Raw genomic sequence first — 27,114 nt, 5'->3', positions numbered from 1 at the left:
TTCCTGTTTTGTGGGTGCTCCCGCCTTCCAGCCATCTAGAGCGTCCGTAATTTCCCACCACTGTCTATGCCTGAGGCTGTTGTGGCTCTCCGCACTTCAGCGCTCCGCTGCCTCACTTGACCACACACATACATACATACATACATACATACATACAAACACAAACACTTGCCTGCATTTCCAGCTTCATGTGAATGTCTATCTATCTATCTATCTATCTATCTATCTATCTATCTATCTATCTATCTATGTAGTTCTTATGCAATCCAACTCTATTTGTGTCCCTCCCTTCTTTCCTTTTCATGCTGTGGAAGAAGCAGGAGGTTGGTCTCTGCTTCGTACAACACACAACCTGCAGTTACAATCTGTCCTGCTATTGAGTTACCTCTCTGTCGTTTCATATAAAGGAAGATACACGGCTACCTAGTTATTTTTTATATTTATCTTTGTATTTTAATCTTTTTAAACCTGCATAGACTGCATTTCCTTATTTTTTTATCATTTATAGATTTTATTTTTAACGTATACTGTTTGTTATTAATCGAGCCGTCATGAGTTTGATCTTGATTCACAGCAAAGAGCATGGGGCGGTTTACGGCTACTTGTTGAATGGCTTCAGCATTGTTAATGAATGCAGCTACTTTACGGTTATGAAACACTGCAAGAAGGTTTGAAATTTCCCATATCATGCACAAACAATCCTGACATTAATGACTTGTTATGTCATTAATAAGACTATTTCATAGAGCCTCTGTTATTGATTGATAGTATGAGTTTTTTTTTAATTATGGTTAGTTGATATTGCAGACGGTAGAGTGGATGTGCCTCATTGAATGCTGTATGCACGTCTGTCAAGGTCCCTTTGGATGGCAGTCTCTGCTGAAACACTCATTACTCTCATTTTCAAGCTTCTCTTTCTCCAGAGAATGACATTTTCATCAATATTTCATCAATACTTCTCTTAAGTCATTTTCTGGGCTGGTTCACACGTGTTTTTTTTTCTGACATTTCAGGGAATCACCTTTGATGAGTTCAGATCATTCTTCCAGTTTCTCAACAACCTCGAGGACTTTGCCATTGCCATGCAGATGTATAATTTCGCCTCTCGCTCCATTGGACAAGGTAGGAAGAGAGCAATGGAGTTGCAGCCACCGAGGGTCTTTTTTCCAGCTAGCTTGGTGCACAACAAGTAGCCGAAATGATCTCCTCTCTCTCTCCTACCAGATGAGTTTGCAAGAGCGGTGTATGTGGCCACTGGGCTGAAGCTGACACGTCACCTTGTACACACCATCTTCAAGATCTTTGACGTGGACCACGACGACCAGCTCTCCTACAAGGAGTTCATCGGAATAATGAAGGACCGGCTGCACAGGGGAGCCAGGGTGAGCAGCTCTGTGTGAGAGGAACAGAAAGATTGTTGCTAGTTGAGGAAAAAGCGCTCTTAGACTTTAAACTGTTTGACTTAAAAAACTATTTTTTAAAAAGCTAGTAACATCAATGAATTACTTGAAGTGATGTCAAACTCCAACTGAACTGGAAATCACCTTGAGCAGCTTCATAGTGATGTTCCCAAGGAGAGATTCTGCCCTCTAGTGGTGTATTGTGATACAATACTACAGTCCAACAGAAGTGAAGGGATGCACCGATACTGGATCGGATATCGGTGACAATGTGGCCGATCTATTCAATTCAATTTTATGTTTATATACATTATATACTTGAATTTTAATTTGTGCTTAAGTAATTCCTTTTAATTTTGAAGTTTTTTGTGTAAGATTTATTATTTTAATAATTTTTATTTAATTTTTTTTAATAAAATTAAATCACTTTTTTGTTTTACAAAGTTAGGAAAGTAATGTTTAAGTCAAGCCTGATGTTGTCTTACACATAAATGAATGATCCCGGTCACTTCCTCACAGTGAGGCATACAGCTTATGCAACACTGGTATCGGATCGGTACTCGGTATCGGACGAAGCCCAGGTATCAGTATCGGGACTGAAAAAGTTGTATTAGTGCATCCCCATATGAGGTGTCAGGTTGTTACACGCTAACAGTTTACCACTAACATCACTAGCATTGAGTGAACCTGGAAGTTGTTCTATTTATGACCTTATGGGATTCTTTGGATGCTGTCTTGGCCTCACAGTCTTGGCTTATTAACAGTGTTCTCTCTTTGCTGTATTTGCATCATCAATCTCTCTTCCTAACCCCCCCTCTCTTTTACCTCCCCTACATCTTCCCTACTGTCTCTCCCTGTGTTTTCCCTTCTTTCTCTGTCTGTCCATCTTTTTCTCTGCCATGATGTCTATCCACTGACCTCTCAGGGCTTCAAATCTGTGGAGCGCTTCACCTCTTTTAAATCCTGTCTGAAGAAGGAGCTGGCAGGCAGATAAGTACCACCAACAACAGACAGTTGGATTAAAGCAACATTGTGTAACATTTAGAGGGATCTATTGGCAGAAAACAAGTATAAAATCATTAAGTATGTTTTCTTCTGTGTTTACCAGGTGAAGGGCCGACACCACACCTCCTTCTCCGGCTGTGTTCGCTCTGGGGCTAGAAGACAGGTGCACAAGCTCTGGAGGAGGTTCCAGGAGAAGCAGTAGAGGAGGCCTGAGTTAACAACAACATGGTGTGTTCAAAGGCAGATCTCCGTTGGACCTCCACAGCCGATACTAGCATGCCTGCACACAGCTGACTGAAGCTCTGTATGATGATGATGATGATGATGAGCATCATCACTCCTGTTTCCGTTCTTGTCTTCCCAGTCGTCTCGATCTGATGCCAAGTATGATTTACAGTGTATTTAAACAAAACAGAATTAGATTAGAAAACTACTCTCCAAACATAGCACCTCCACAACAGTCAGTAGAACTGCAACTAACGATAATTTCTATTTTGGATGAATCTAGCGTCTTTTTTTAATTAAGCTATAAAAACATTGTTTTAATTAGCTTACTTATTCTGAACAGCCTAACAATTTTATAACAATATTATATAGATATTACTAAGCAAGTTTTAGCATTTTTGAAGTTCTACCAACTAAATGATTTTCACTTAATGAATGACGTTTTAAATTATTTATCCAAACTATAATATATGTCTTTTTAAATAAGAATAATTAGCTGAACTGCTGCATTACAAACTGTACCAACTGAAAGAGCACAACAATAGTTACATTACAAAAATCTATTTGATATTGATAATGTAAAATAATATATTGACATACAGCAGAACACTGAAGTCGTAGAACTAAATGAAGGTATTGTGGATATGTATTGTCTGTCTTCACCTCTTTTTATTCATATCAGTCTTTTTTCACTTATATTTTGATGATCTCATCTAGCCAGTATAATTGTTGCTTTTTATTGCACTAAGAGAGTATATAAACACTATTGCTACAGTTAGGATGCTGTATTATCCTAATATTACTACAGCACCGGGGATACCTTTGACCTGGAGGTGGCAGCATAAAGCATGAAAGACAAGGGATGAGATTGTTTTTGTAATATTGTAATTTGACATGATCCTTAATGTCTTAACCTGTTTTGTGTCTTAGTTGCATGTATGACAATATATATATATGTCTATATATGACATAGATATCCACACGGGCGCCTTTTCTCCATTCCCTTTCTCATCCGAATAATGTCACATAGCAAACCAGCAAATAATTCAGCACTGTGTAGCTTTTAAAATGAATAGAATTGCAAAACGTGCATTTATTACATCAGCATTATCTGTCATTTATAACTAGGGATGCACCGATCTGACTTTTTCAGTCCCGATACCGATAGCGATACTGATAGCGATACCGATAGCGCTACTGTGCAATACTGTGCTTTGGGTATCGACCGATACCGAGTACTGATCGAATCTGATCATCCAATCATCGTGTGGATCACTAATCACTAAGATAATTCCTCTATATGTAGGGCAACATCAGGCTTGACCTAAACATTGCTTTCTTAACTTAAACAAAATGTAACAAATAAATATAAGAAAATAGATAAATAAAATAAATGTATTTACTGAATTGATATTTATTATTGAAATAATTAATTGTACACTGGCAACTTGGCAAATAAATCTTCAAAATTATCAGGAATTACAATTCAAGTGTAAACCCTTTTAATGCAGCAACAAATTGGTCAAAACTTAAACAGGAATTAAAATGCCAGTATAATTGATATAGTATATAAACATAAAACTGAATTGAATAGATCGGCCAGCTATTTGAGTCAGTATCAGCCCGATAACCGATCCGGTACCGGTGCATCCCTATTTATAACCCAATCTTTAATGTTATAATATATCATGAATCATTGAATATAAGTTTTAAATGTCTTGGTGTGAAATATGGAATATATTTTGAATATATTGGAAAGAAAGGAAGAAGTAGGAAATGGTAAAATGAAAATGTATGTAAATTATTCCCATCATGTTTGCAATAATTCATGTGTTTGTCACCTCAGTGGAACCTGGTGAATTAATTTACATGCACGAATAAACTATTTTAAGAAGACATCTGTGGTATTCACTGCGCATGCGCAACGACACCCGTTACGCAACCACGTTCTAATTGACAGAAGGACGCTGTTACTGTTAGCTGAGTGGAGGCGTTCAAACGGGAAGTTCATGGGAGATAAACACTTTGTGCAGCAGTTCCACAGCAGATAACTATATCGGTAAGTTTGTTGACACAATGTTGGCACTAATGAAGCGTTAAGAAAACATTAGTTGACATCACAGGAGGTGAAAATGATAACTTCAACCGTTAATAACCGTTAATTAACTTATCTAGCTAACTTCAACCGTTAATTAACCGTTATCTAGCTAACTTCAACCGTTAATTAACCGTTATCTAGCTAACTTCAACCGTTAATTAACCGTTATCTAGCTAACTTCAACTGTTAATTAACCGTTATCTAGCTAACTTCAACCGTTAATAACCGTTAATTAACTGTTATCTAGCTAACTTCAATCGTTAATAACCGTTAATTAACTGTTATCTAGCTAACTTCAAACGTTAATTAACCGTTAGTTAGAATATTCCATCAACCGTTAAACTAAAGTGAGTTTGTTTAAGCTTATCTGTAGTTTGTGGAGCTACCGAAGCGAAAACAAATAACTTAATGTCACCTGAAGTGAGACAAATATGGTCACAAAAGTTATAAAAATCAGCCTTTCTAGAAAGTTTAAACATGTTGGTGTTGTTATCAGTTGTCATAAGTTATAAAGGCACCTATACAACTCTATGTTCATCTTAGTGAAAGTGTATTTTCCACTGTTTTTAACAGTTCTCGCTGATGAAGTTGTTAGCTGGTGAAATGCTGCCATCGTGTGTCGTAGGAAACCAACTGCTGGTTAAAACTGTAGACAAGAGCAGTATGTTAGGGTAAAAATGAATTCAGGGTTTTCGACATGATGTCGCTGTTTGCTATCGTAGATCACTTATTTTCTCTGGCAAAATTTCCTTTTAATTCTAATCTTAATTTAGAGTGAAGATAGCCCATACTTCAGATTTTTAAAGGGCTTTTATTTTGAAAATCTACATCAGAATGTACTATTATTCTCTGAGTGACACTCTAAGGTGGTCTACTATTAATCTGAAGTGAAATTAATCTGTGATAGTGAACAGTTTCCTTTAATCAATTCTATCTATCTCCTGTAATTTAAAAATCAGATCAGTCTTTGGAAATGTATTCTTTAATATTAAGTTTGACTAAGTATTTACATTATTGGAATAATATTTTTCTCTGAACTACATTTTGGAGGCGGTTGTTTTTCTTTTAAATTATCATTAATTTCATTTAGTATTTCATATGTATCAATTTTATATGTTTAATTATTCCTTCATTCATTTATTTATTATCGAGGGAACTGGCTTGACTGTGTTTTTCGGAGTGGAGGCTGATTTGACCGCAGTGTGGATCTGGCGTTGGGAGTTGTAAGCGGAACCATACGTCTCTGCCAAGTTTCTGTCAGGAACATTACAAAACGACGCACCGTTCAGCATAAACCCCTAAAACATGGTGTAAACCAAAATTTAACCTAATTTTAAAGCTTAATTTGTCGCTTCTGTTGTTCTTGTGTTAAATGTCCAAACAGAAAGGTTAATTCTAAAGGTTTTGTCTCGTTCAGCTCTTTAATAAATCAACAAATATAAATAAAACTCGGGGGGCGCCTGTGACGTATTTCGCAAAGCATTGTGGGTATTAAGGAATTGAACCTTAACATTAGATTAACAGCTTTAGCAACAGTTTAGATTTAAGTGGTAATGTCATGGTTTTGTTGTGGTTATACTTTGTTTGTTTGGTCGTTTTGGTCATGTGTGAAGGCGAGGTGAAACCATGAGCGAGAACGATTGTCCTGTGAATCACTTTCTGTTTTCACCCTCAGAATCATTAAGACTATACTTTCAGGGATCATTTCTATAGTTTCTGACTTGAGAAATGTGTTTCTAAAGTGTTTGGTCTCGCTAACCACGATGATGAGTCGTGATATTCCCTACTGAGCGTGAAGCGGATAGAGAATAATGATTCAGTTCATAAGTTCTCTATCATTGATGATCGTTCATTACTTCCTTGTGGAGTATTGAGGTTGGGAATATGATCAGAGTGGCAGCCTTACAATGTAAAGAAAATTTAAATATTATTAGCAGGAGAGAATATGGCAGTGTTATTTATTAATAATACAAAGTAGACTCACCATTTCTAGCGAAGTATAGAAATTAGGCTTTTGTGTAGCCAGTAAATTGAATTTTGACTTTTTTGTAGCTTTACCTTTTTGTTACTTACTCCAGACCTTTTATACAAGTGTTTTCTTTAGTGATGGCGAGCTGAAGCTTCATGAAGCATTGAAGCTTGCAGCAAATTGGTTCGGAAAAGGGTTCATTTCTCCAGGCTTCATGTGCACACAAAACCACCTGGTGGTCAAAGATAATGTGTTTTCAGGCAGATATGATCTTAACCATGTGATATGTGATATACTGTATTTTGCGCCAGTAAAAAGGCTGTTGGGAATGACTATAAACAATGAAAAAAATATATTATTATATTACCATGTAATCCATGTATATCTATATAATATATAATATAACGATTATTTTCTAGTAAGTTTATTATAAGTTTATAACATACATGTATAATAAACTGTAATTGTTTTGGGAGGAATGCATCTTATGTGTGTAAACCAATCCTTTGGTCAATAATTGTATCGTAGTGTAATATAATATAATAATGGCAAGGCTTCATGAAGGCTTCCTGGATTACTCGACACGCTCCGAAGCCTCGGCACAGCACGTAACATCACTAGTTGCCAGTATTTTGAACTTTGACTCATTGTGATCAGTGTACATTTCTGTGCTTTTCTTACTTTGTTACTTACTTCAGACGTTTTACACAAGTGTTTTCTTTATCTCAGTGCTGCCTCTCTGCCTGTCTGTGTGCTCTCTGTATCACAGCTGTGCTGTCAGAGTCATGCAGTGATTGGTTGGGCTGTTTCATTTATATAAACACACATGACTGGATGAGACGCAGCTACTGGAGGAGCTTGTTGATGGTAGAGAGGAACCCTGAGTGAGAATGATTCTCCTGTGAATGAGATGCAGTTTTCACCCTCAGAGTTATTAAGTCTATACTTTCAGGGATCATTTCTATAGTTTCTGACTTGATAAATGTGTTTCTAAAGTGTTTGGTCTCGATAACCACGATGATGAGTCGTGATATTCCCTACTGAGCGTGAAGCAGATAGAGAATAATGATTCAGTTCATAAGTTCCTTGTGGAGTATTGAGGTTTGGAATGTGATCAGAGTGGTAGCTTCTAAATGTTAAATATAATGAAATGCAACTATCAGGAAAAAATATTCTAGTTTTATTTCATAATACATATTACAATGACTTCACCCAGTTTAGATTTAAAGAAAAATTGTTCATAATATGTGTGTGTAGCTAGTGATGGCGAGATGAAGCTTCATGAAGCAATGAAGCTCTCCAGCAAATTGGTTTGCAAAAGGATTCATCTCACGAGGCTTCATGTGCTCAGGAAACCACCTACTGGTCAAAGAGTGTAAAACATGCAGATCTATTCCAGACATGTAGCAGTGGTTTAACCGGACAGAGGACAGTGAATGTGCTTGTGAAACTAGAGGAAAATGATAGATGGGAGACATTTTTCTTTGCTTCTTTATGGATCTTTGATGAAGGGAATATGATCAGAGTGGATCTAGCTGTGTTTTGAATTATCAATATAAGTCAAACTGGTTTGAGTTTCATTCTGGTATAATGTGTAGTGGTAGTAGCAGATATGTAGAAAAGTAAATTAATAAATTAATTGTCCAAACAACCTGGTTAATTTGAAAGGTTTCGCTTGTATAGGCTTTTAATAAATCAACAAATTTGATTAAAATTCACAGATGTTTGTGACATTGTGGGTATTATGGAATTGAACTTTAACATTAGATCAACAGCTTTAGCAACAGTTTAGACTGAAGTTGTAATGTCATTGTTTTGTTTATACTTTGTTTACTACTGGTCGTTTTGGTCATGTGTGATGGCGAGGTGCAACCCTGAGCGAGAACGATTGTCCTGTGAATTAGATCCAGTTTTCACCCTCAGATTCATTAAGACTATACTTTCAGGGATCATTTCTATAGTTTCTGACTTGAGAAATGTGTTTCTAAAGTGTTTGGTCTCGCTAACCACGATGATGAGTCGTGATATTCCCTACTGAGCGAGAAGTGGATAGAAAATAATGATTCAGTTCATAAGTTCTCTATCATTGATGATTGTTCATTACTTCTTTGTGGAGTATTGAGGTTGGGAATATGATCAGAGTGGTAGCCTTATAATGTTAAACATAATAAAATATAACTATCAGGAAAAAATGTTGTAGTTTCATTTCATAATATGTATAAGAAAGGCTTCTTCCAGTTTAGGAGAGAAAATTTGCTTTTTATTGAAGATTTAACTTTGAAAGTCCATTTTATTTTTTAAGATTTAAAGAGAAAGTATTCATAATGTGTGTGTAGCTAGCGATGGCAAGATGAAGCTTCATGAAGCACTGAAGCTCTTCAGCAAATTGGTGTGCAAAAGGGTTCATCTCACGAGGCTTCATGTGGGCTTCATGTGCTCAGGAAACCACCTGTTGGTCAAAGAGTGTTGAACAGGCAGATCTATTCCAGATATGTAGCAGTGGTTTAACTGGGCAGAGGACAGTGAATGTGCTTGTGTAACTAGAGGAAAATGATTGATGGGAGACATTTTTAATTTTTCTTCAGCCTTCTTTATGGAGCTTTGATGAAGGGAATATGATCAGAGTGGATCTAGCAGTGTTGTGAAATATAAAGATAAGTCAAACTGGTTTGAGTTTCATTCTGGTATAATGTGTAGTGGTAGCAGCAGATATGTAGAAAAGTAATTTGAAAAATTAATTGTCCAAACAGCCTGGTTAATTTAAAAGCTTTTGGCTTGTACAGGCTTTTAATAAGTCAACAATTATGAATGAAATTCATGGATGTCTGTGACTCAATGTGCAAAGCATTGTGGGTATTATGGAATTGAACTTTAACATTAGATCAACAGCTTTAGCAACAGTTTAGACTGAAGTTTTAATGTCATGGTTTTGTTACGGTTATACTTTGTTTACTGGTCGTTTTGGTCATGTGTGACGGCGAGGTGAAACCATGAGTGACAATGATTTTCCACTGAATCACTTCCTGTCTTCACCCTCAGAATCGTTAAGACTATACTTTCAGGGATCATTTCTATAGTTTCTGACTTGAGAAATGTGTTTCTAAAGTGTTTGGTCTCGCTAACCACGATGATGAGTTGTGATATTCCCTACTGAGCGTGAAGCGGATAGAGAATAATGATTCAGTTCATAAGTTCTCTATCATTGATGATTGTTCATTACTTCCTTGTGGAGTATTGAGGTTGGGAGTATGATCAGAGTGGTAGCTTTGAAGTGTTAAATACAAAGAAATGCAAGTATCAGGAAAACATTTTGTAGTTTTATTTCATAATTCTTATTAGAATGACTTCTTCCAGTTTAGGAGAGAAACTAGTTTTTTATTGATGATTTATCTTTTAAAGTCCATTTAAATTTTTAAGATTTAAAGAAAAAGCATTTATAATGTGTGTGTGTTAATAGTGATGGTAAGATGAAGCTTCATGAAGCACAGAAGCTCTCCAGCAAAGTGGTTTGCAAAAGGGTTCATTTCACGAGGCTCCATGTGGGCTCCATGTGCTCAGGAAACCACCTACTGGTCAAAGAGTGTAAAACAGGCAGATATATTCCAGATATGTGACAGTGGTTTAACCGGGCGGAGGACAGTGAATGTGCTTGTGAAACTAGAGGTAAATGATAGATGGGAGACATTTTTCGTTTTTCTTCTGCCTCCTTTATGGAGCTTTGATGAAGGGAATATGATAAAAATAATGAAATATAATTATCAGCAGAGTATGTAGCATTATTACGTAATATTTATACAAAGTACAATAATTACTTCCAGGTCAGGAGAGAAATTAGACTTTTGTGTTGCCAGTATTTTGAACTTTGGCTCATTGTGATCAGTATTCATTTTTTAACTTTTCTTATTTTGTGACTTACTTAAGACCTTTTATACAAGTGTTTTCTTTATCTCAGTTCTGCCTCTCTGCCCGTCTGTGTGCTCTCTGTATCACAGCTGTGCTGTCAGAGCCATGCAGTGATTGGTTGGGCTTTTTCATTTATATAAACACACATGTCTGGATGAGACGCAGCTACTGGAGGAGCTTGATGATGGTAGAGAAGAACCCTGAGTGAGAATGATTCTCCTGTGAATGAGATGCAGTTTTCACCCTCAGAATCATTAAGACTATACTTTCAGGGATCATTTCTATAGGTTCTGACTTGAGAAATGTGTTTCTAAAGTGTTTGGTCTCGCTAACCATGATGATGAGTTGTGATATTCCCTTCAGAGCGTGAAGCTGATAGAGAATAATGATTCGGTTCATATGTTTTCTGTCATTGATGATTGTTCTTTGCCTCCTCATGGAGCTTTGATGAAGGGAATATGATCAGAGTGGTAGCAGCAGATATGTGTAAATGTAATTTGAGTCAAGACGATACAAAATTTTGATAAGTGCTGTTGGCAATTAATATGCAACTTACATTGTTAACTTTATGTGTTGAGAAAATATATTATTGGGAAGGTTTAAGATAGCTGTGTGGGGCTGGCTAAGGTTTATCACTGAGTCAGTCAGTCAGTTAAACTGTCTCAGTCGACAGAAAAAAGCAATGACAACAATTTAGATAATCATTCATTCTCCATTGTTCTTTGTTTCCAGCTTCGGAAATGAGTGTATATTTGAATATATAAAGAAATATATAAAGACAAGAATATAGAAATAAATAAATATGGGGAGGATGGGAAAGGAAAGGGAAATGCTGCATAAATAAGTAAATAAATAAATACAATTTAATAATGAAGAAATACATTTAAAAGTTAATAAAAAATAAATAAAAGTAGAAATTTAATAGTAGAGTAGATAGATACCTCCATACCGACCATCATCTACTGAATGTAATACACTGATTATCAATACCTCATACAATCCTACTTTAAAACACCCAGACTATCTCTTTAACCCTGCTCACTGCTAAGAAATGAATGGTGCCTTTAATGAAGAAAATAAGTAGGTTGAGACAAACGGTGACTTAAAATCTAATTCAGTTGAACATATTAGTCTTCTTAAAAAGCGAAATAGATTTTCTCTCCTGAGTCATGTGAAGCACGTAATGATTATCTTCTGTGCCTCTGAACCCTGAGTGAGAATCACTTTGCAGTGAATGAGATGCAGTTTTCACCCTCAATCAAACTAAGACTATACTTTCAGGGATCATTTCTAAAGTTTCTGACTTGAGAAATGTGTTTCTAAAGTGTTTGGTTTCGCTAACCACGATGATGAGTTGTGATATTCCCTTCAGAGCGTGAAGCTGACAGAGAATAATGTTTCACTTCATATGTTCTCTGTCATTGATGATCGTTCTTTGCTTCTTTATGGAGCTTTGATGAAGGGAATATGATCAGAGTGGTAGCAGCACAAATATAAAAATTAAAATAAAGATATGCTATGGTTGCTTTAGATATCCACTTCAGAGCAATGTTGATAAGATTTCCTAGGTAGTTGTTTGAGAGACTGTTAAGGTTTAGTGAGGAAACAACTAGATCATTATTGTGTTAGTGGATTAACAGAGTAGTAATCAACCATTTTGATATTCAGTTAATCATGTCATCAATATAATAACCTCTGGAGGACTTGACATTTAGTAATGATTTAAAAAAAACATATCAGTTGAAAGAAATTAAACAAAAATCATGAATGTTTATTGGGACTTGAACACATCTTCTTCCAATCAGTGAGAGAAATTAGTCTTTTGTCTTGCCAGTATTTGAACCATCAACTTTTCCTACTTTGATTCTTACTTTTCTTGCTTTTTCTTTATCGTCCCTCAGTTCTGCTTTTCTCTTCTATCTGTGTGCTGTCAGAGTCATGCAGGGATTGGCTGCTGCGACACAACAACTGGAGGAGCTTGTTGATGGCAGAGAGGAACCCTCAGTGATAGTAAGTTTCCTGTGAATCAGATGCAGTTTTCACCCTCAATCAAACTAAGACTATACTTTCAGGGATCATTTCTATAGTTTCTGACTTGAGAAATGTGTTTCTAAAGTGTTTGGTCTCGCTAACCACGATGATGAGTTGTGATATTCTCTTCAGAGCGTGAAGCTGACAGAGAATAATGATATACTTCATATGTTCTCTGTCATTGATGATCGTTCTTTAATTCGTTGTGGAGTATTGAAGGAGGGAATGTGATCAGAGTGGTAGCCTTAAAATGTTAAATACAAACATGTGGATATCAATAATTGGTTTTGCAGTAAATTTCTAAAAAATTATATAAACTTTTTTCAGTCAGTAAGAGAAAATAACCTTTTGTGTTGCCAGTAGTGATGGCAAGATGAAGCTTCATGAAGTAATGAAGCTGTCCAGCAAATTGGTTCACAAAAGGGTTCATCTCACGAGGCTTCATGTGGGCTTCATGTGCTCAGGAAACCACCTGTTGGTCAAAGAGTGTAAAACAGGCAGATATATTCCAGATATGTAGCAGTGGTTTAACTGGGCAGAGGACAGTGAATGTGGTTCTGTAACTAGAGGAAAATGATAGATGGGAGACATTTTTAATTTTTCTTTGCTTCTTTATGGAGCTTTGATGAAGGGAATATGATCAGAGTGGATCTAGCTGTGTTTTGAATTATCAATATAAGTCAATCTGGTTTGAGTTTCATTCTGGTATAATGTGTAGTGGTAGTAGCAGATATGTAGAAAAGTAAGTTGATAAATTAATTGTCCAAACAGCCTGGTTAATTTAAAAGCTTTTGGCTTGTACAGGCTTTTAATAAGTCAACAATTATGAATGAAATTCATGGATGTCTGTGACTCAATGTGCAAAGCATTGTGGGTATTATGGAATTGAACTTTAACATTAGATCAACAGCTTTAGCAACAGTTTAGACTGAAGTTTTAATGTCATGGTTTTGTTACGGTTATACTTTGTTTACTGGTCGTTTTGGTCATGTGTGACGGCGAGGTGAAACCATGAGTGACAATGATTTTCCACTGAATCACTTCCTGTCTTCACCCTCAGAATCATTAAGACTATACTTTCAGGGATCATTTCTATAGTTTCTGACTTGAGAAATGTGTTTCTAAAGTGTTTGGTCTCGCTAACCACGATGATGAGTCGTGATATTCCCTACTGAGCGTGAAGCGGATAGAGAATAATGATTCAGTTCATAAGTTCTCTATCATTGATGATTGTTCATTACTTCCTTGTGGAGTATTGAGGTTGGGAGTATGATCAGAGTGGTAGCTTTGAAGTGTTAAATACAAAGAAATGCAAGTATCAGGAAAACATTTTGTAGTTTTATTTCATAATTCTTATTAGAATGACTTCTTCCAGTTTAGGAGAGAAACTAGTTTTTTATTGATGATTTATCTTTTAAAGTCCATTTAAATTTTTAAGATTTAAAGAAAAAGCATTTATAATGTGTGTGTGTTAATAGTGATGGTAAGATGAAGCTTCATGAAGCACAGAAGCTCTCCAGCAAAGTGGTTTGCAAAAGGGTTCATTTCACGAGGCTCCATGTGGGCTCCATGTGCTCAGGAAACCACCTGTTGGTCAAAGAGTGTAAAACAGGCAGATATATTCCAGATATGTGACAGTGGTTTAACCGGGCAGAGGACAGTGAATGTGCTTGTGAAACTAGAGGTAAATGATAGATGGGAGACATTTTTCGTTTTTCTTCTGCCTCCTTTATGGAGCTTTGATGAAGGGAATATGATAAAAATAATGAAATATAATTATCAGCAGAGTATGTAGCATTATTACGTAATATTTATACAAAGTACAATAATTACTTCCAGGTCAGGAGAGAAATTAGACTTTTGTGTTGCCAGTATTTTGAACTTTGGCTCATTGTGATCAGTATTCATTTTTTAACTTTTCTTATTTTGTGACTTACTTAAGACCTTTTATACAAGTGTTTTCTTTATCTCAGTGCTGCCTCTCCCTGTCTGTGTGCTCTCTGTATCACAGCTGTGCTGTCAGAGTCATGCAGTGATTGGTTGGGCTTTTTCATTTATATAAACACACATGTCTGGATGAGACGCAGCTACTGGAGGAGCTTGATGATGGTAGAGAAGAACCCTGAGTGAGAATGATTCTCCTGTGAATGAGATGCAGTTTTCACCCTCAGAATCATTAAGACTATACTTTCAGGGATCATTTCTATAGTTTCTGACTTGAGAAATGTGTTTTTAAAGTGTTTGGTCTCGCTAACCACGATGATGAGTCGTGATATTCCCTACTGAGCATGAAGCTGATAGAGAATAATGATTCACTTCATATGTTTTCTGTCATTGATGATCGTTCTTTGCTTCTTTATGGAGCTTTGATGAAGGGAATATAATCAGAGTGATAGCAGCAGATGTGTAGAAAAGCAATTTCAGTCACGACAATATAAAATTATGTTAAGTGCTGTTTGCAATTCATACGCAGCTTACATAATTAACTTTATGTGTTTAGAACAGATATTGTGGGGAAGGTTTAAGAAGTGTGAAGGCTGGCTAAGTTTAAACACTGAGTCAGTCGGCCAGTTAAACTTTCTCAGTCGACAGAAAAAAACAATGACAGCAATTTAGATAATCATTCATTGTCAGTCGTTCTTTGTTTCCAGCTTCTGAAATGAGTGTATATTTGATAATGAAAGTAGTTGTTAGTTTCAGCCCTGCTCAGGTTACTTGAGGGACTTTCAAAGTGTATCGTCTGCTGACCACAATGTTGAAGAGTATTTATACTCCTGTTTGAGTGTGAAGCAGACACTAAATAATGATTCAGTTCATCTGTTCTGTCATTCATGATCTTTTTTGAGTGTATTTTGGGTCTTCAACACAGCCTCTAATCTTTGAACAATATCAGCTTACTTTTCTTTAGTAGAGTAGATAGATACCTCCATACCGACCATCATCTACTGAAAGTAATACAAGGACTATGAATAGGTACCTCATACAATCCTACTTTAAAACACCCAGACTATATCTTTAACCCTGCTCTGTGCTAAGAAATGATCGGTGCCTTTATTGTAGAAAATAAGTAGGTTGAGACAAACGGTGACTGAAAATCTAATTCAATTAAACTTATTAGTCTTCTTAAAATGCAAAGTAGATTTTCTCTCCTGAGTCATGTGACGCACGTAATGATTATCTTCTGTACCTCTGAACCCTGAGTGAGAATCACTTTGCAGTGAATGAGATGCAGTTTTCACCCTCAGTCAAACTAAGACTATACTTTCAGGGATCATTTCTAAAGTTTCTGACTTGAGAAATGTGTTTCTAAAGTGTTTGGTCTCACTGACCACGATGATGAGTCGTGATATTCTCTACTGAGCGTGAAGCTGATAGAGAATAGTGATTCACTTCATAAGTTCTCTATCATTGATGATTGTTCATTACTTCCTTCCACAGTCTTGAACTACTGCACCATTTGTGTTTGAGTGAAAAATACAAGGATGGTGCAGATAAATAAAAACATAAATAATCAAAACAGCGACTGCTCTGTTTAATACAAATCTGTAAAGTGAGGGTATTAATTTGGCTGCTTGGTGAAAACGAGGCTGACACTGAAGAAAGATCCACAACTATGAAGCTGGACCGGCCCGCCTCCATGCTGCTGCCTGCACATGCTCGACCTGCATTTCCACCAGATCCGTGATGGAGGGTGTCTCAATGCAGGAGAAGCAGTCGCCAGGAGATTCAGCAGTGGCATCGCCTATTTCTTGCTTAAAGTGTTGTCAGAAGTAGATTTGTTTAAGAAGTTTATATAAGTTGCCTCCAGCTTTCTGTGTGCAGAACCTCCCATTAAACACATGGTGGCAGCAGCACTCCACTGACAGGAGTCAGTCAGCCGGGCCTACATGTCACTGCAATATTAGTATTAATGTAACTAAGCACATTTACTCAAGTACAGTACAATTTTGAGGTACTTGTACTTTACTTGAGTGTTTTCATTTTCTGCTACTTTATACTTCTACTCCACTACATCTCAGAGGGAAAGGTTGTAGGTAGTTTTTACTGCACTACATTTATTGGACAGCTTTAGTTACTTTGCAGATTTATATTGTGTATTAATAATCTGAATCAACTAATACATTATGATATACAGTATATATACATACATATATATATATACATATACATATACATATATATACAGTACATAACCAGCTGCAATATTAATGTGATGTTTACAGTACTGCATCAAGACATGTACCATTCAGCATAATAATAATAAAAGGTACTTTTAGATATTTTAAGTACAGTATTTTTACACTGTGGTATTACTACCTTTTCTTAACGATTTTGGTAACATTTCATTTTATAGGTCCGCAAATTTCATAGTAATTAGCTGATAATTAGCAAGTAACCTATTTGAAATTTATTTGGAATTACTGCCAAATTACTCAATTTATCAAAAATGACTTTATTATAAACATGATTTAATAATTGTATGCTAAAATAGCATATAATGGTTAAAATAGGGCCCTTAGGCTTGAGGAGCGTCTGCTCTTCATCGGAGGTGGAAAACTAATAGAAGACACATCTGATCAGGCACAAATCTCACCATTGTGTGACTTATTGAAAAAGAAGAAGTCCATATTCAAAGAAGTTATTTTCTAATTATCATATATTTATCAGCAGACATGGAAATAAAGCATATGAATTAACTTTGTATTCTTTTGAGCCGGCTCGTTCGCGTCCGACACATCACTAATTTCATGACAACTGGGCTACGTCCATCTGCTGAGGAAGATGATGTCATACAATCTAAAGCTCCAGAACAGCTACTAAATGGTCGTTGTGGTGCGACTGTTTTGCTTCAAAGGTCAGACAGCAGGAAGTGGAGGGCGTGGAATTGAAACGATGTCTTGTAGGAAGCCTTCCCCCTACGGACTGCTCGGTTTAGGTCGTCGTATGACCCCGCTGTGTAGGCACACAGAGCCCTGAAGTGATTCCAGGACAGCGGGTCATACATGTCCTTATTCTTCATGGCTTTGAGGGCACACAGCTTTGTGTATGTGGAGTGCAGACCTTCCCTGGTGCTCCTGGGGAGGTAGTGGCGTTTCACGTTGATCAGCATCTTCTGGGAGCAGCCGTAATACATGTCATCGACGGAGTCCAGAGACAAGCTGAGAGGGATTCCGATGAGCCTGGACAGACCTGACGGGACCTGTACTGCTGCCTTCAGCGAGGCGTTTGTGGTTTTCTGCACGGCAGCCTGAACGGAGGTATTCTGAACATTTACAGGCTCTTCAGATGCTGAAGATGGGTCCACTGTAGCCTCCTGTGGAGAGGATGTCTCAACATCGACCTTTTGGACATCAGAGCGTTTCAACAGGGCCTTTATGGTGTCATGTTCAGGCAACTGTTGAAAAAACAGAACGTAGTTTTATTTAGATAATGCATTTTACAAAATAACATTAAATTAAATTTTAACGAGGAATAACTGTCATGGCTATTTTTCAAAGGGGTCTCTTGACCTCTGACCTCAAGATATATGAATGAAAATAGGTTATATGGGTACCCACGAGTCTCCCCTTTACAGACATGCCCACTTTATGATAATCACATGCAGTTTTTTTGCATGCAGTATAAATGGGTCATTTCCTTCTATTCTAAAATGGTGTATTTGAATATTTCTGCATGGGGTCCCTAAACAGTCTTGAATTACATAAAATGGGTATCACAGTAAAGCTGAGACTCTTGTGGATCCAATGAGTTCAACTGTATTCATGTGTGATGATGTTAGTCTCCATAGTAGCAATTTCATTGTAGTGGGACCATTTATTGAAACCTGACCGCACTGTATGAAATGACCTGTGGTGACCTCTAGGATAATCACAGCCTCATGAATTGTTACAGCCACAAACTACAGACCTAGAACATTCAGAGGATGGATGACTTGCATAGGTAGATTGACAATAAGGGGGTTTCTGAGCAGTTTACACAACAGACGTGCTCGCCGTCCTATCGCCGAAAAATTCAATTCTTGCAGAAATCTCCAAATGTCAAACGTTTTTGATCCAAAATCACAGCATGGCTTTTTCTGTGGTGTTCCTCAAGGTCTTGGTGTCTTAATGTGGTATTTTGGAGGAATTATTGATATTTTTTATTAATTCTCCAGTGTTAAAAAATGGTTAAATTTAGCACCAAAATAAATATTAAATGGTATCAACCCAAAATTTGCTGCAACAATTTATGAGTCATAATAGAGCATGAGAACAGAATCATATACTTCGATCATAATGTTATAAACCCTTACACACTTTTACAATTCATTTTAATTCATTCAGTCATTCATTTTTATTTCCGATTTATGACTATAAGAACTTGATCAACTTAATCAAATTCAATTAGGTCAATTTCAGACTTCATCGTCATCAATCATTTTGAATGCGTAAGACATTTTACTAATAATTAGAATACAAAAGTATTTTTTACAGAGTAGTGAAATATTGTAAAATCAGTGGATATTAGTGGCATGTTACTGTATGCATTAATTATCTTACCGTCTTTGCATTCAGAGGTCTTATCCTCACACAGAGGCAGCAAAGGACGATAAACATCAACATACTCTCCTTCATCATGATTGAAGATACCTAAAAAGAAAGCAGGCATTTATTATTCCTGCCTATTAATTCAATCCAAACTTTATTGCAGACTCAAGGTACAGATAAAAAACAAGACATTACATATAAAACATTACATTACAAGATGCACAATAAAAAGTCATGATTAAAATAGATTAGAAATATAAATACATTAATGCCACATATAAAGAACTATACCAATGCCTCCACCGCTGTGATTGGTACCGTGTAGTGTTAAATCTTATGTTTGACAACCGCAAGATTATTTCAATCTCAGAGTCATTTAAACGGCATATAAATTTGTACATGAGATTTCTTAAGACAGTTTTTAAAGTATTTATGCCTGCAGACATAGAACATTTCACTTGCACTGCAACATCTCGGTCTTTTGAGTAATATTCTCACTGCATCATTATATGCAACTTGAAGTCTCTGTAAGCTCACTTTTTTATAGTTTGACCACAAATGGGCTGTAGACAGTACAGTGGTGTACAATATGCTCTGAACAGAGACATCTTCACTCTATCTTGAACACATACTAAACTTCTGTGAGAGAATGTTTGCTTGTGCATACATCTATAGCGGCATTGCCTATAAATATCATCATCTGTCATGTCTTCAGTAATGAAATGTCCAAGATATTTTACCTTATTACAGACACAAAGATTGTTAACAGACAATTTGAAGTCTGGAAATTATAGACATTTTGAGTGTGCTGTACTGGCATATGTATTGGATATCATGCACACCATACACAGAACATACATTGAGGAACTATTAACTTTAAGTGAATAGAAATGCATCACATTCAGATTATAAATCCATTAGCACCAGAGACATTTTATAATAATACAATTATAACTAAAAATCACTTACTTTCACTTTCTCCAAAAAAAATGAAACCAACATTTTTTATTTTTTTTATTTGAATGATTTCATAAATTGCAACTTTTTGTCCAAATGAAAAGAATACCATAAAATTTACCCCAACTGTTCTCTACATCTTGCAAAGTTAAAAAATAAAAGTGTTTTATTGTGTGTTTATGTGTTGTCATAGCCCGGCTCCTAGGCCATGACAAATACGGGAAAGGACGCAGTGATTGATTGTAAATTAAAGATATTTATTACAAATAAATTAAGGATATACAGAAATAACTACAAATGTGGAGTGTGTCAGTCAGTAACATCAGTAATGTAGATGTGGATGTGTGAGCATGATGAAGTGTGATGTGTTGTGAGTGGAAACTAAAGAAAAGCCAAACAAAGGCAGCCCGGCAGGTTCTGACAGGGATGAGTCCAGGTGAAGGAAAAAAGGGCAGAGCAGCACTTGATTGGGGCTTTTATACTCAGGACGCGCCAGCATCAGGTGCTCTGCATCAGGCATCCTCTCCCGTGATACCTTCAAGGACACAGGGAAAGAATGAATGGCCAAATCCACACTGGCATCTCAGTAGTGAGGCAGGGGCCGTCACACCCCCCACCCCCTTAAAGTCGGTGTCCCAAGGGAACACCGGCATACTTTAAACCCATCCTACCAGAACAAATACCACTACTCAAAAGGACTAACTAACAAACAAAAGGCAAACAAAAACAAATAACAGAAATAATATACGACCTTAGCACTGACTATTCTTCCCGCAGCTTTCTACCCCATCATCAGCAACCCCGGTACCTGAGAAGCAATTTAAGAAGGTGGCACAGAAAGAACAGGTGTATGAAACAGTACAACAGGACAATATATCATTCTAGCCAGTCACACTAGTGACTAATCAATACAGAGGGGCGCGTGATAGCGCATCAGCAATAATGTTGTCTGTTCCTTTAATATGTCTAATCTCAAGGTTGTAGGCCTGAAGAAATAAGGACCACCTTGTCAGCCTCTGGTTTGGGCATCTAAGAGAATGCAGAAACGTCAGAGGATTGTGGTCTGTATGAACCAAAGTTGGCCCTCCCGCTCCTACATACACGTTGAAATGCTGTAATGCCCAAATGAGAGACAAAGCCTCCTTCTCAATAACAGAATAATTTCCCCGGTAGCTGTTAAACTTCTTTGAGAAGAAACTAACTGGCCTCACCACCCCCTGGTGGTCTCCCTGGAGCAAGACGGCACCTGCTCCCACCTGGCTGGCATCTACTTGGAGCATGAACGCTCGATCAAAACAAGGAGCAGCTAGAACAGGAGAAGAGCGTAACATCATTTTTATGTTATCAAAAGCAGTCTGACATCCAGACGACCAATCAAATTTCGCCTTGGTTTTAAGCAGTTCAGTGAGGGGAAACGCAATAGTGGAGAAGTCTTTACAAAAACTCCTGTAGTAACCCACTAAACCCAAAAACCTTTGGAGTTCCTTCTTTGTTGTGGGTTTTGGATATCCAGCTATTGCCATAACCTTGGCCTGGACTGGCGCTACACTACCATTTCCCACCACACGACCGAGGTATGTCACTGTAGCTCTTGCAAAGTCAGATTTGGCCAAATTAATGGTGAGCTGTGCTTCGGCCAAACGGTCAAACAACGCACGGATGCGCTGAAGATGTGAGTGCCAGGTATCACTGTATATGACCAAATCATCAAGATACACAGCACAGCCTTTTAACCCAGACACGACACGGTTCATCAAACGCTGAAATGTTGCGGGGGCATTCTTCAACCCAAATGGCATCACCTTGTAGGAATACAGGCCAGACGGTGTGATAAATGAAGATATTTCTTGCGCCCGCTTGGACAAAGGTACTTGCCAATAACCTTTAAGCAAATCGAATTTGCTAACAAACTTGGCGGACCCCACCTGATCAATGCAATCATCCATACGTGGCAGAGGAAATGAGTCAGATTTTGTCACAAAATTCACTTTCCTCATATCTGTACAGAATCTAGGTGTTCCATCCTGTTTGGGCACCAAAATGCACGGTGAAGCCCAACTAGATGACGATGGTACAGCAATATTATTCTGAAGCATGTACTCAACCTCAGCATCCAAATTGTCCAAATTACAAAGTGATTCTGAGTTTTTCAACCTTCCATACAGCAGACTATCGTCAGGTTCTGGCACTCCGTCTCCCTCATGCACTGAACCCTCCGAAGTCACAGTAAGAGCTGGATGAACACCATCTTTCACCTCCTGATCTAGGTCTGTGTCAATTTCACGCCTATAGTATGGTTTCAGGAGATTCACATGGCAAAGACGTTTGGTTTTCTTCCGCTCTGGTGTTGCTATGATATAATTCAAGTCAGACCTTTTCTCTGTGACGGTGTATGGACCTGTGTACTTAGCCTGAAATGGTGAACCAATAATAGGCATAAGTGACAAAACCTGGTCTCCTGGATTGAACTCATGTCGCTCTGTACGACGGTCATACAGCTTCTTCATCTTACCTTGAGACACGCACAACTTTTCCTGTGCCATACTACCAGCAACAAACAAACGATGTCTAAATCCATTGACATAGTCAACTAGGCTCCTTGGCGGCTCAGTGTCAACACAGCCATCTTTCAACACTGACAAGGGCCCACGCACAGAATGTCCAAAGACCAACTCATTAGGGCTGAAGCCTGTACTTTCCTGTACAGCCTCCCTTGCAGCCAACATCAGCCATGGAAGCCCCTCCTCCCAGTCTCTATCTAGCTCCGTACAATATGCACGTAGAAGAGACTTAAGAGTCTGGTGGAACCTTTCCAAGGCCCCCTGGCTTTGCGCATGATAGGCCGATGATTGGTTCTGTTTAATGCGCAACATCTTCAACACTTGCCCAAATAAATGAGACGAAAAATTTGACCCTTGGTCACTCTGGATCACCTTAGGGATACCAAATATAGATATGAACTGTGATAAGGCCTTAACCACAGCCTTGGTCGTAATCGACCTCAAAGGATAGGCAGCTGGATACCTGGTGGTCTGACACATTACCGTGAGCAGATATTTACAACCGGACTTGGAACACGGCAACGGACCCACACAGTCCACAATGAGATGTGTGAAGGGTTCACTCAAAGCTGGGATAGGCTGCAGTGGTGCAGGCTTGATCCTCTGATTAGGTTTTCCAGTTAACTGGCACACATGGCAGGTTTTAATGTATGCGGCCACATCCCTTTTGACCCGTGGCCAAAAGTAATGTTTCAGGATGTTCAAGTATGTTTTCCGGACACCAAAATGTCCACACTCGTCATGTGCCACTTTCAAAACAAGGGAACGAAACTTAGTTGGCACCACCATCTGGAAAACATCATTTTTCACACCATCCTCATCAACAGGAACCCATTTTCTGAACAACAACTCATTACATAAGAAGTATCCATTTGCAGCACTATTTATCTCAGAGCCAGGCAAAACACGTTCAAATATGTCTTTCAAAGAAGAATCGCTACGTTGCTCCTTTAACCCTCCTGTTGTCTTCGGGTCAAATTGACACGTTTTCAAACTTCATAAATATGGATGTCTTTCAACTAATTTTTCAGATCTTTTTTTTCAGACTTTTTTCAGATCTTTTTTTTCAGATCTTTTTTTTCAGACTTTTTCTGTCCGAAATTTTTCAAATCTTTTTTTTCAGACTTTTTTTAGATCTTTTTTTTTAGACTTTTTTTGTCCGAAATTTTTCAAATCTTTTTTTTCGGACATTTTTCAGACTTTTTTTTCAGTCTTTTTTTTCAGACTTTTTTTTCAGACTTTTTCTGTCTGAAATTTTTCAAATCTTTTTTTTCAGACTTTTTTTCAGATCTTTTTTTTCAGACTTTCTGTCCGAAATTTTTCAAATCTTTTTTTTCAGACTTTTTTTAGATCTTTTTTTTTAGACTTTTTGTCCGAAATTTTTCAAATCGTTTTTTTCGGACATTTTTCAGATCTTTTTTTCCAGATCTTTTTTTTCAGACTTTTATTTCGGACAATTTTCAGAAATTTTTTTTTTTACTTTATTTTCAGACTTTTATTTTCAGAAATTTTTCAGAATTTTTTTCGGACATCTTTTTCAGAAATTTTTCAGATATTTCTTTTCAGAATTTTTTTTTTAGACATTTTTCAGATCTTTTTTTTTTACTTTTTTTTCAGACTTTTATTTTCAGAAATTTTTCAGATCTTTTTTTTCAGAATTTTTTCTCGGACATCTTTTTCAGACATTTTTCATATATTTTTTTTCAGAATTTTTTTTTTCAGATCTATTTTTCAGACTTTTCTTTGGGACATTTTTTCAGACTTTTTTCAGATCTTTTTTCAGACTTTTATTTTCAGAAATTTTTCAGAAATTTTTTTCGGACTTTTATTTTCAGAAATTTTTCAGATCTTTTTTTTCAGAATTTTTTTTTTCCAGAATTTTTTCAGATCTATTTTTCAGACTTTCTTTGGGGACATTTTTTCAGACTTTTTTTTCGGACTTTTTTCAGATCTTTTTTTTCAGATCTTTTTTTTCAGACTTTTTCTGTCCGAAATTTTTCAAATCTTTTATTTCAGAAATTTTTCAGATCTTTTTTTTTTACTTATATTTTTTTTCAGACTTTTATTTTCAGAAATTTTTCAGTATTTTCAGATCTATTTTCCAGACTTTTTTTTGGGACATTTTTTCAGACTTTTTTTTCGGACATTTTTTCAGACTTTTTTTTCGGACATTTTTCAGATCTTTTTTTCAGACTTTTCTTTGGGACATTTTTTCAGACTTTTATTTTCAGAAATTTTTCAGATCTTTTTTTTCAGAATTTTTTTTTTCAGACTTTTCAGATCTATTTTCCAGACTTTTTTTTGGGACATTTTTTCAGACTTTTTTTTCGGACTTTTTTCAGATCTTTTTTTTAGACTTTTTTTTCAGACTTTTTCTGTCCGAAATTTTTCAAATCTTTTTTTTCAGACTTTTTTTTTTAGACTTTTTTTTTAGACTTTTTTTGTCCGAAATTTTTCGAATTTTTTTTTTCGGACATTTTTCAGATTTTTTTTTTTTACTTTTTTTTCAGATCTTTTTTTTCAGGCTTTTATTTTCAGAAATTTGTTAGAATTTTTTTTTCAGACTTTTTTCAGATCTATTTTCCAGACTTTTTTTTGGGACATTTTTTCAGACTTTTTTTTGGGACATTTTTTCAGACTTTTTTTTCGGACATTTTTCAGATCTTTTTTTCAGACTTTTCTTTGGGACATTTTTTCAGACTTTTTTTTCAGACTTTTATTTTCAGAAATTTTTCAGATCTTTTTTTTCAGAAATTTTTTTCGGACATCTTTTTCAGAATTTTTTTTTTCAGACTTTTTTCAGATCTATTTTCCAGACTTTTTTTTGGGACATTTTTTCAGACTTTTTTTTGGGACATTTTTTCAGACTTTTTTTTCGGACATTTTTCAGATCTTTTTTTCAGACTTTTCTTTGGGACATTTTTTCAGACTTTTTTTTTCAGACTTTTATTTTCAGAAATTTTTCAGATCTTTTTTTTCAGAAATTTTTTTCGGACATCTTTTTCAGAATTTTTTTTTTCAGACTTTTTTCAGATCTATTTTCCAGACTTTTTTTTGGGACATTTTTTCAGACTTTTTTTTGGGACATTTTTTCAGACTTTTATTTCCAGAAATTTTTCAGATCTTTTTTTTCAGAATTTTTTTTTTCAGACTTTTCAGATCTATTTTCCAGACTTTTTTTTGGGACATTTTTTCAGACTTTTTTTTCGGACATTTTTTCAGACTTTTTTTTCGGACATTTTTCAGATCTTTTTTTCAGACTTTTCTTTGGGACATTTTTTCAGACTTTTTTTTCAGACTTTTATTTTCAGAAATTTTTCAGATCTTTTTTTTCAGAAATTTTTTTCGGACATCTTTTTCAGAATTTTTTTTTTCAGACTTTTTTCAGATCTATTTTCCAGACTTTTTTTTGGGACATTTTTTCAGACTTTTTTTTGGGACATTTTTTCAGACTTTTTTTTCGGACATTTTTCAGATCTTTTTTTCAGACTTTTCTTTGGGACATTTTTTCAGATTTTTTTTTCAGACTTTTATTTTCAGAAATTTTTCAGATCTTTTTTTTCAGAAATTTTTTTCGGACATCTTTTTCAGAATTTTTTTTTTCAGACTTTTTTCAGATCTATTTTTCAGACTTTTTTTTGGGACATTTTTTCAGACTTTTTTTAGATCTTTTTTTTCAGACTTTTATTTTCAGAAATTTTTCAGAATTTTTTTTCGTACATCTTTTTCAGACATTTTTCAGACTTTTATTTTCAGAAATTTTTCAGAACTTTTTTTTCAGAAATTTTTTTCGGACATCTTTTTCAGAATTTTTTTTTTCAGACTTTTTTCAGATCTATTTTTCAGACTTTTTTTTGGGACATTTTTTTGGGACATTTTTTCAGACTTTTTTTAGATCTTTTTTTTCAGACTTTTATTTTCAGAAATTTTTCAGAATTTTTTTTCGGACATCTTTTTCAGACATTTTTCAGACTTTTATTTTCAGAAATTTTTCAGAATTTTTTTTCGGACATCTTTTTCAGACATTTTTCAGATATTTTTTTTCAGACTTTTATTTTGAGAAATTTTTCAGATATTTTTTTTCAGAATTTTTTTTCGGACATCTTTTTTAGGTAAATCAGCTACCCAGTAGGAACACTTAAATAGCCCTCATTTAAATTACTATGTACTAAAAGTTTAAATAAATCCTGTCCAACTGGGGGTTTGTTAACTTTATCTCAAATCTAGCGTAATGTGCTTTAAGGTGAGCTAACTTGGCTTGCAAAATAAAGTGTTACCAAAGTGTTTATAATACAGATAATCTGTTTCCATTAAAGTTTTTGCATTTTCTGTCTTTGTTTGGCGAAATTCAGGTTTTTCTTTTTTCTTTTTCTTTTAAATGAGCAAAGTGAAACTGTCCTTAAAGCAGGCAGAAGGAAACATACTGACTGATGTGAGG

The 27,114-nt window shown here is 36.0% G+C and overlaps 2 protein-coding genes, 2 long non-coding RNA genes, 9 other non-coding genes and 1 pseudogene across 26 annotated transcripts in view; 12 read left to right on the top strand and 2 right to left on the bottom strand.

Moving 5' to 3' along the window:
* The window catches only part of micu3a (mitochondrial calcium uptake family, member 3a), a 35,356-nt gene extending 30,830 nt beyond the window's left edge, over window positions 1-4,526 (top strand). For 9 of the 14 annotated variants that reach the window (XM_037763580.1, XM_037763576.1, XM_037763573.1 and 6 more), the window contains 4 exons: window positions 318-323; window positions 1,014-1,122; window positions 1,225-1,382; window positions 2,509-4,526. In XM_037763580.1, coding sequence (XP_037619508.1) covers window positions 318-323; window positions 1,014-1,122; window positions 1,225-1,382; window positions 2,509-2,607 — 372 coding nt within the window. In that variant the 3' untranslated portion in view covers window positions 2,608-4,526. Of the gene's footprint in view, window positions 1-317; window positions 324-1,013; window positions 1,123-1,224; window positions 1,383-2,325; window positions 2,395-2,505 lie in introns of those variants that run through there. The other 5 variants (XM_037763569.1, XM_037763567.1, XM_037763577.1 and 2 more) reach the window with 3 other exon arrangements.
* A 1,884-nt stretch (window positions 4,527-6,410) lies between these two features.
* LOC119486060 lies at window positions 6,411-6,626 on the top strand. The gene has a single exon (XR_005206444.1). It is a non-coding gene; the product is annotated as a small nucleolar RNA U3 (small nucleolar RNA).
* Window positions 6,627-7,633: 1,007 nt separating this feature from the next.
* On the top strand, window positions 7,634-7,821 carry LOC119486046 (annotated as a pseudogene).
* Window positions 7,822-7,913: 92 nt separating this feature from the next.
* Window positions 7,914-10,258, bottom strand: LOC119484658. Its single transcript, XR_005206067.1, has 2 exons — window positions 9,147-10,258; window positions 7,914-8,056 (listed from the first exon to the last, which is right to left on the bottom strand). It is a non-coding gene; the product is annotated as an uncharacterized LOC119484658 (long non-coding RNA).
* LOC119486040 lies at window positions 8,628-8,843 on the top strand. Its single transcript, XR_005206427.1, has one exon. It is a non-coding gene; the product is annotated as a small nucleolar RNA U3 (small nucleolar RNA).
* Window positions 9,744-9,959, top strand: LOC119486038. The gene has a single exon (XR_005206425.1). It is a non-coding gene; the product is annotated as a small nucleolar RNA U3 (small nucleolar RNA).
* Window positions 10,259-10,843: 585 nt separating the features above from the next.
* Window positions 10,844-15,455, top strand: LOC119484653. The gene is made up of 2 exons (XR_005206063.1): window positions 10,844-12,610; window positions 14,110-15,455. It is a non-coding gene; the product is annotated as an uncharacterized LOC119484653 (long non-coding RNA).
* On the top strand, window positions 10,857-11,072 carry LOC119486043. The gene has a single exon (XR_005206429.1). It is a non-coding gene; the product is annotated as a small nucleolar RNA U3 (small nucleolar RNA).
* Window positions 11,866-12,081, top strand: LOC119486037. The gene has a single exon (XR_005206424.1). It is a non-coding gene; the product is annotated as a small nucleolar RNA U3 (small nucleolar RNA).
* On the top strand, window positions 12,657-12,872 carry LOC119486061. The gene has a single exon (XR_005206445.1). It is a non-coding gene; the product is annotated as a small nucleolar RNA U3 (small nucleolar RNA).
* Window positions 13,699-13,914, top strand: LOC119486039. The gene has a single exon (XR_005206426.1). It is a non-coding gene; the product is annotated as a small nucleolar RNA U3 (small nucleolar RNA).
* LOC119486044 lies at window positions 14,810-15,025 on the top strand. Its single transcript, XR_005206430.1, has one exon. It is a non-coding gene; the product is annotated as a small nucleolar RNA U3 (small nucleolar RNA).
* Window positions 15,456-15,883: 428 nt separating the features above from the next.
* LOC119486048 lies at window positions 15,884-16,103 on the top strand. Its single transcript, XR_005206432.1, has one exon. It is a non-coding gene; the product is annotated as a small nucleolar RNA U3 (small nucleolar RNA).
* Window positions 16,104-17,480: 1,377 nt separating this feature from the next.
* LOC119484877 lies at window positions 17,481-19,271 on the bottom strand. Its single transcript, XM_037764048.1, has 2 exons — window positions 19,171-19,271; window positions 17,481-18,026 (listed from the first exon to the last, which is right to left on the bottom strand). Exons 1-2 carry the CDS (start codon window positions 19,246-19,248, stop codon window positions 17,481-17,483), a joined length of 624 nt encoding a protein of 207 aa, XP_037619976.1. The 5' UTR covers window positions 19,249-19,271.
* Between the last annotated feature and the right edge of the window lie 7,843 nt (window positions 19,272-27,114).

The sequence above is a fragment of the Sebastes umbrosus genome, chromosome 3 (assembly GCF_015220745.1).
Source record: "Sebastes umbrosus isolate fSebUmb1 chromosome 3, fSebUmb1.pri, whole genome shotgun sequence".
NCBI lineage: Eukaryota > Metazoa > Chordata > Actinopteri > Perciformes > Sebastidae > Sebastes > Sebastes umbrosus.
Note: the sequence above shows the minus strand (reverse complement) of the source record. Positions and strands in the feature narration are given on the sequence as shown.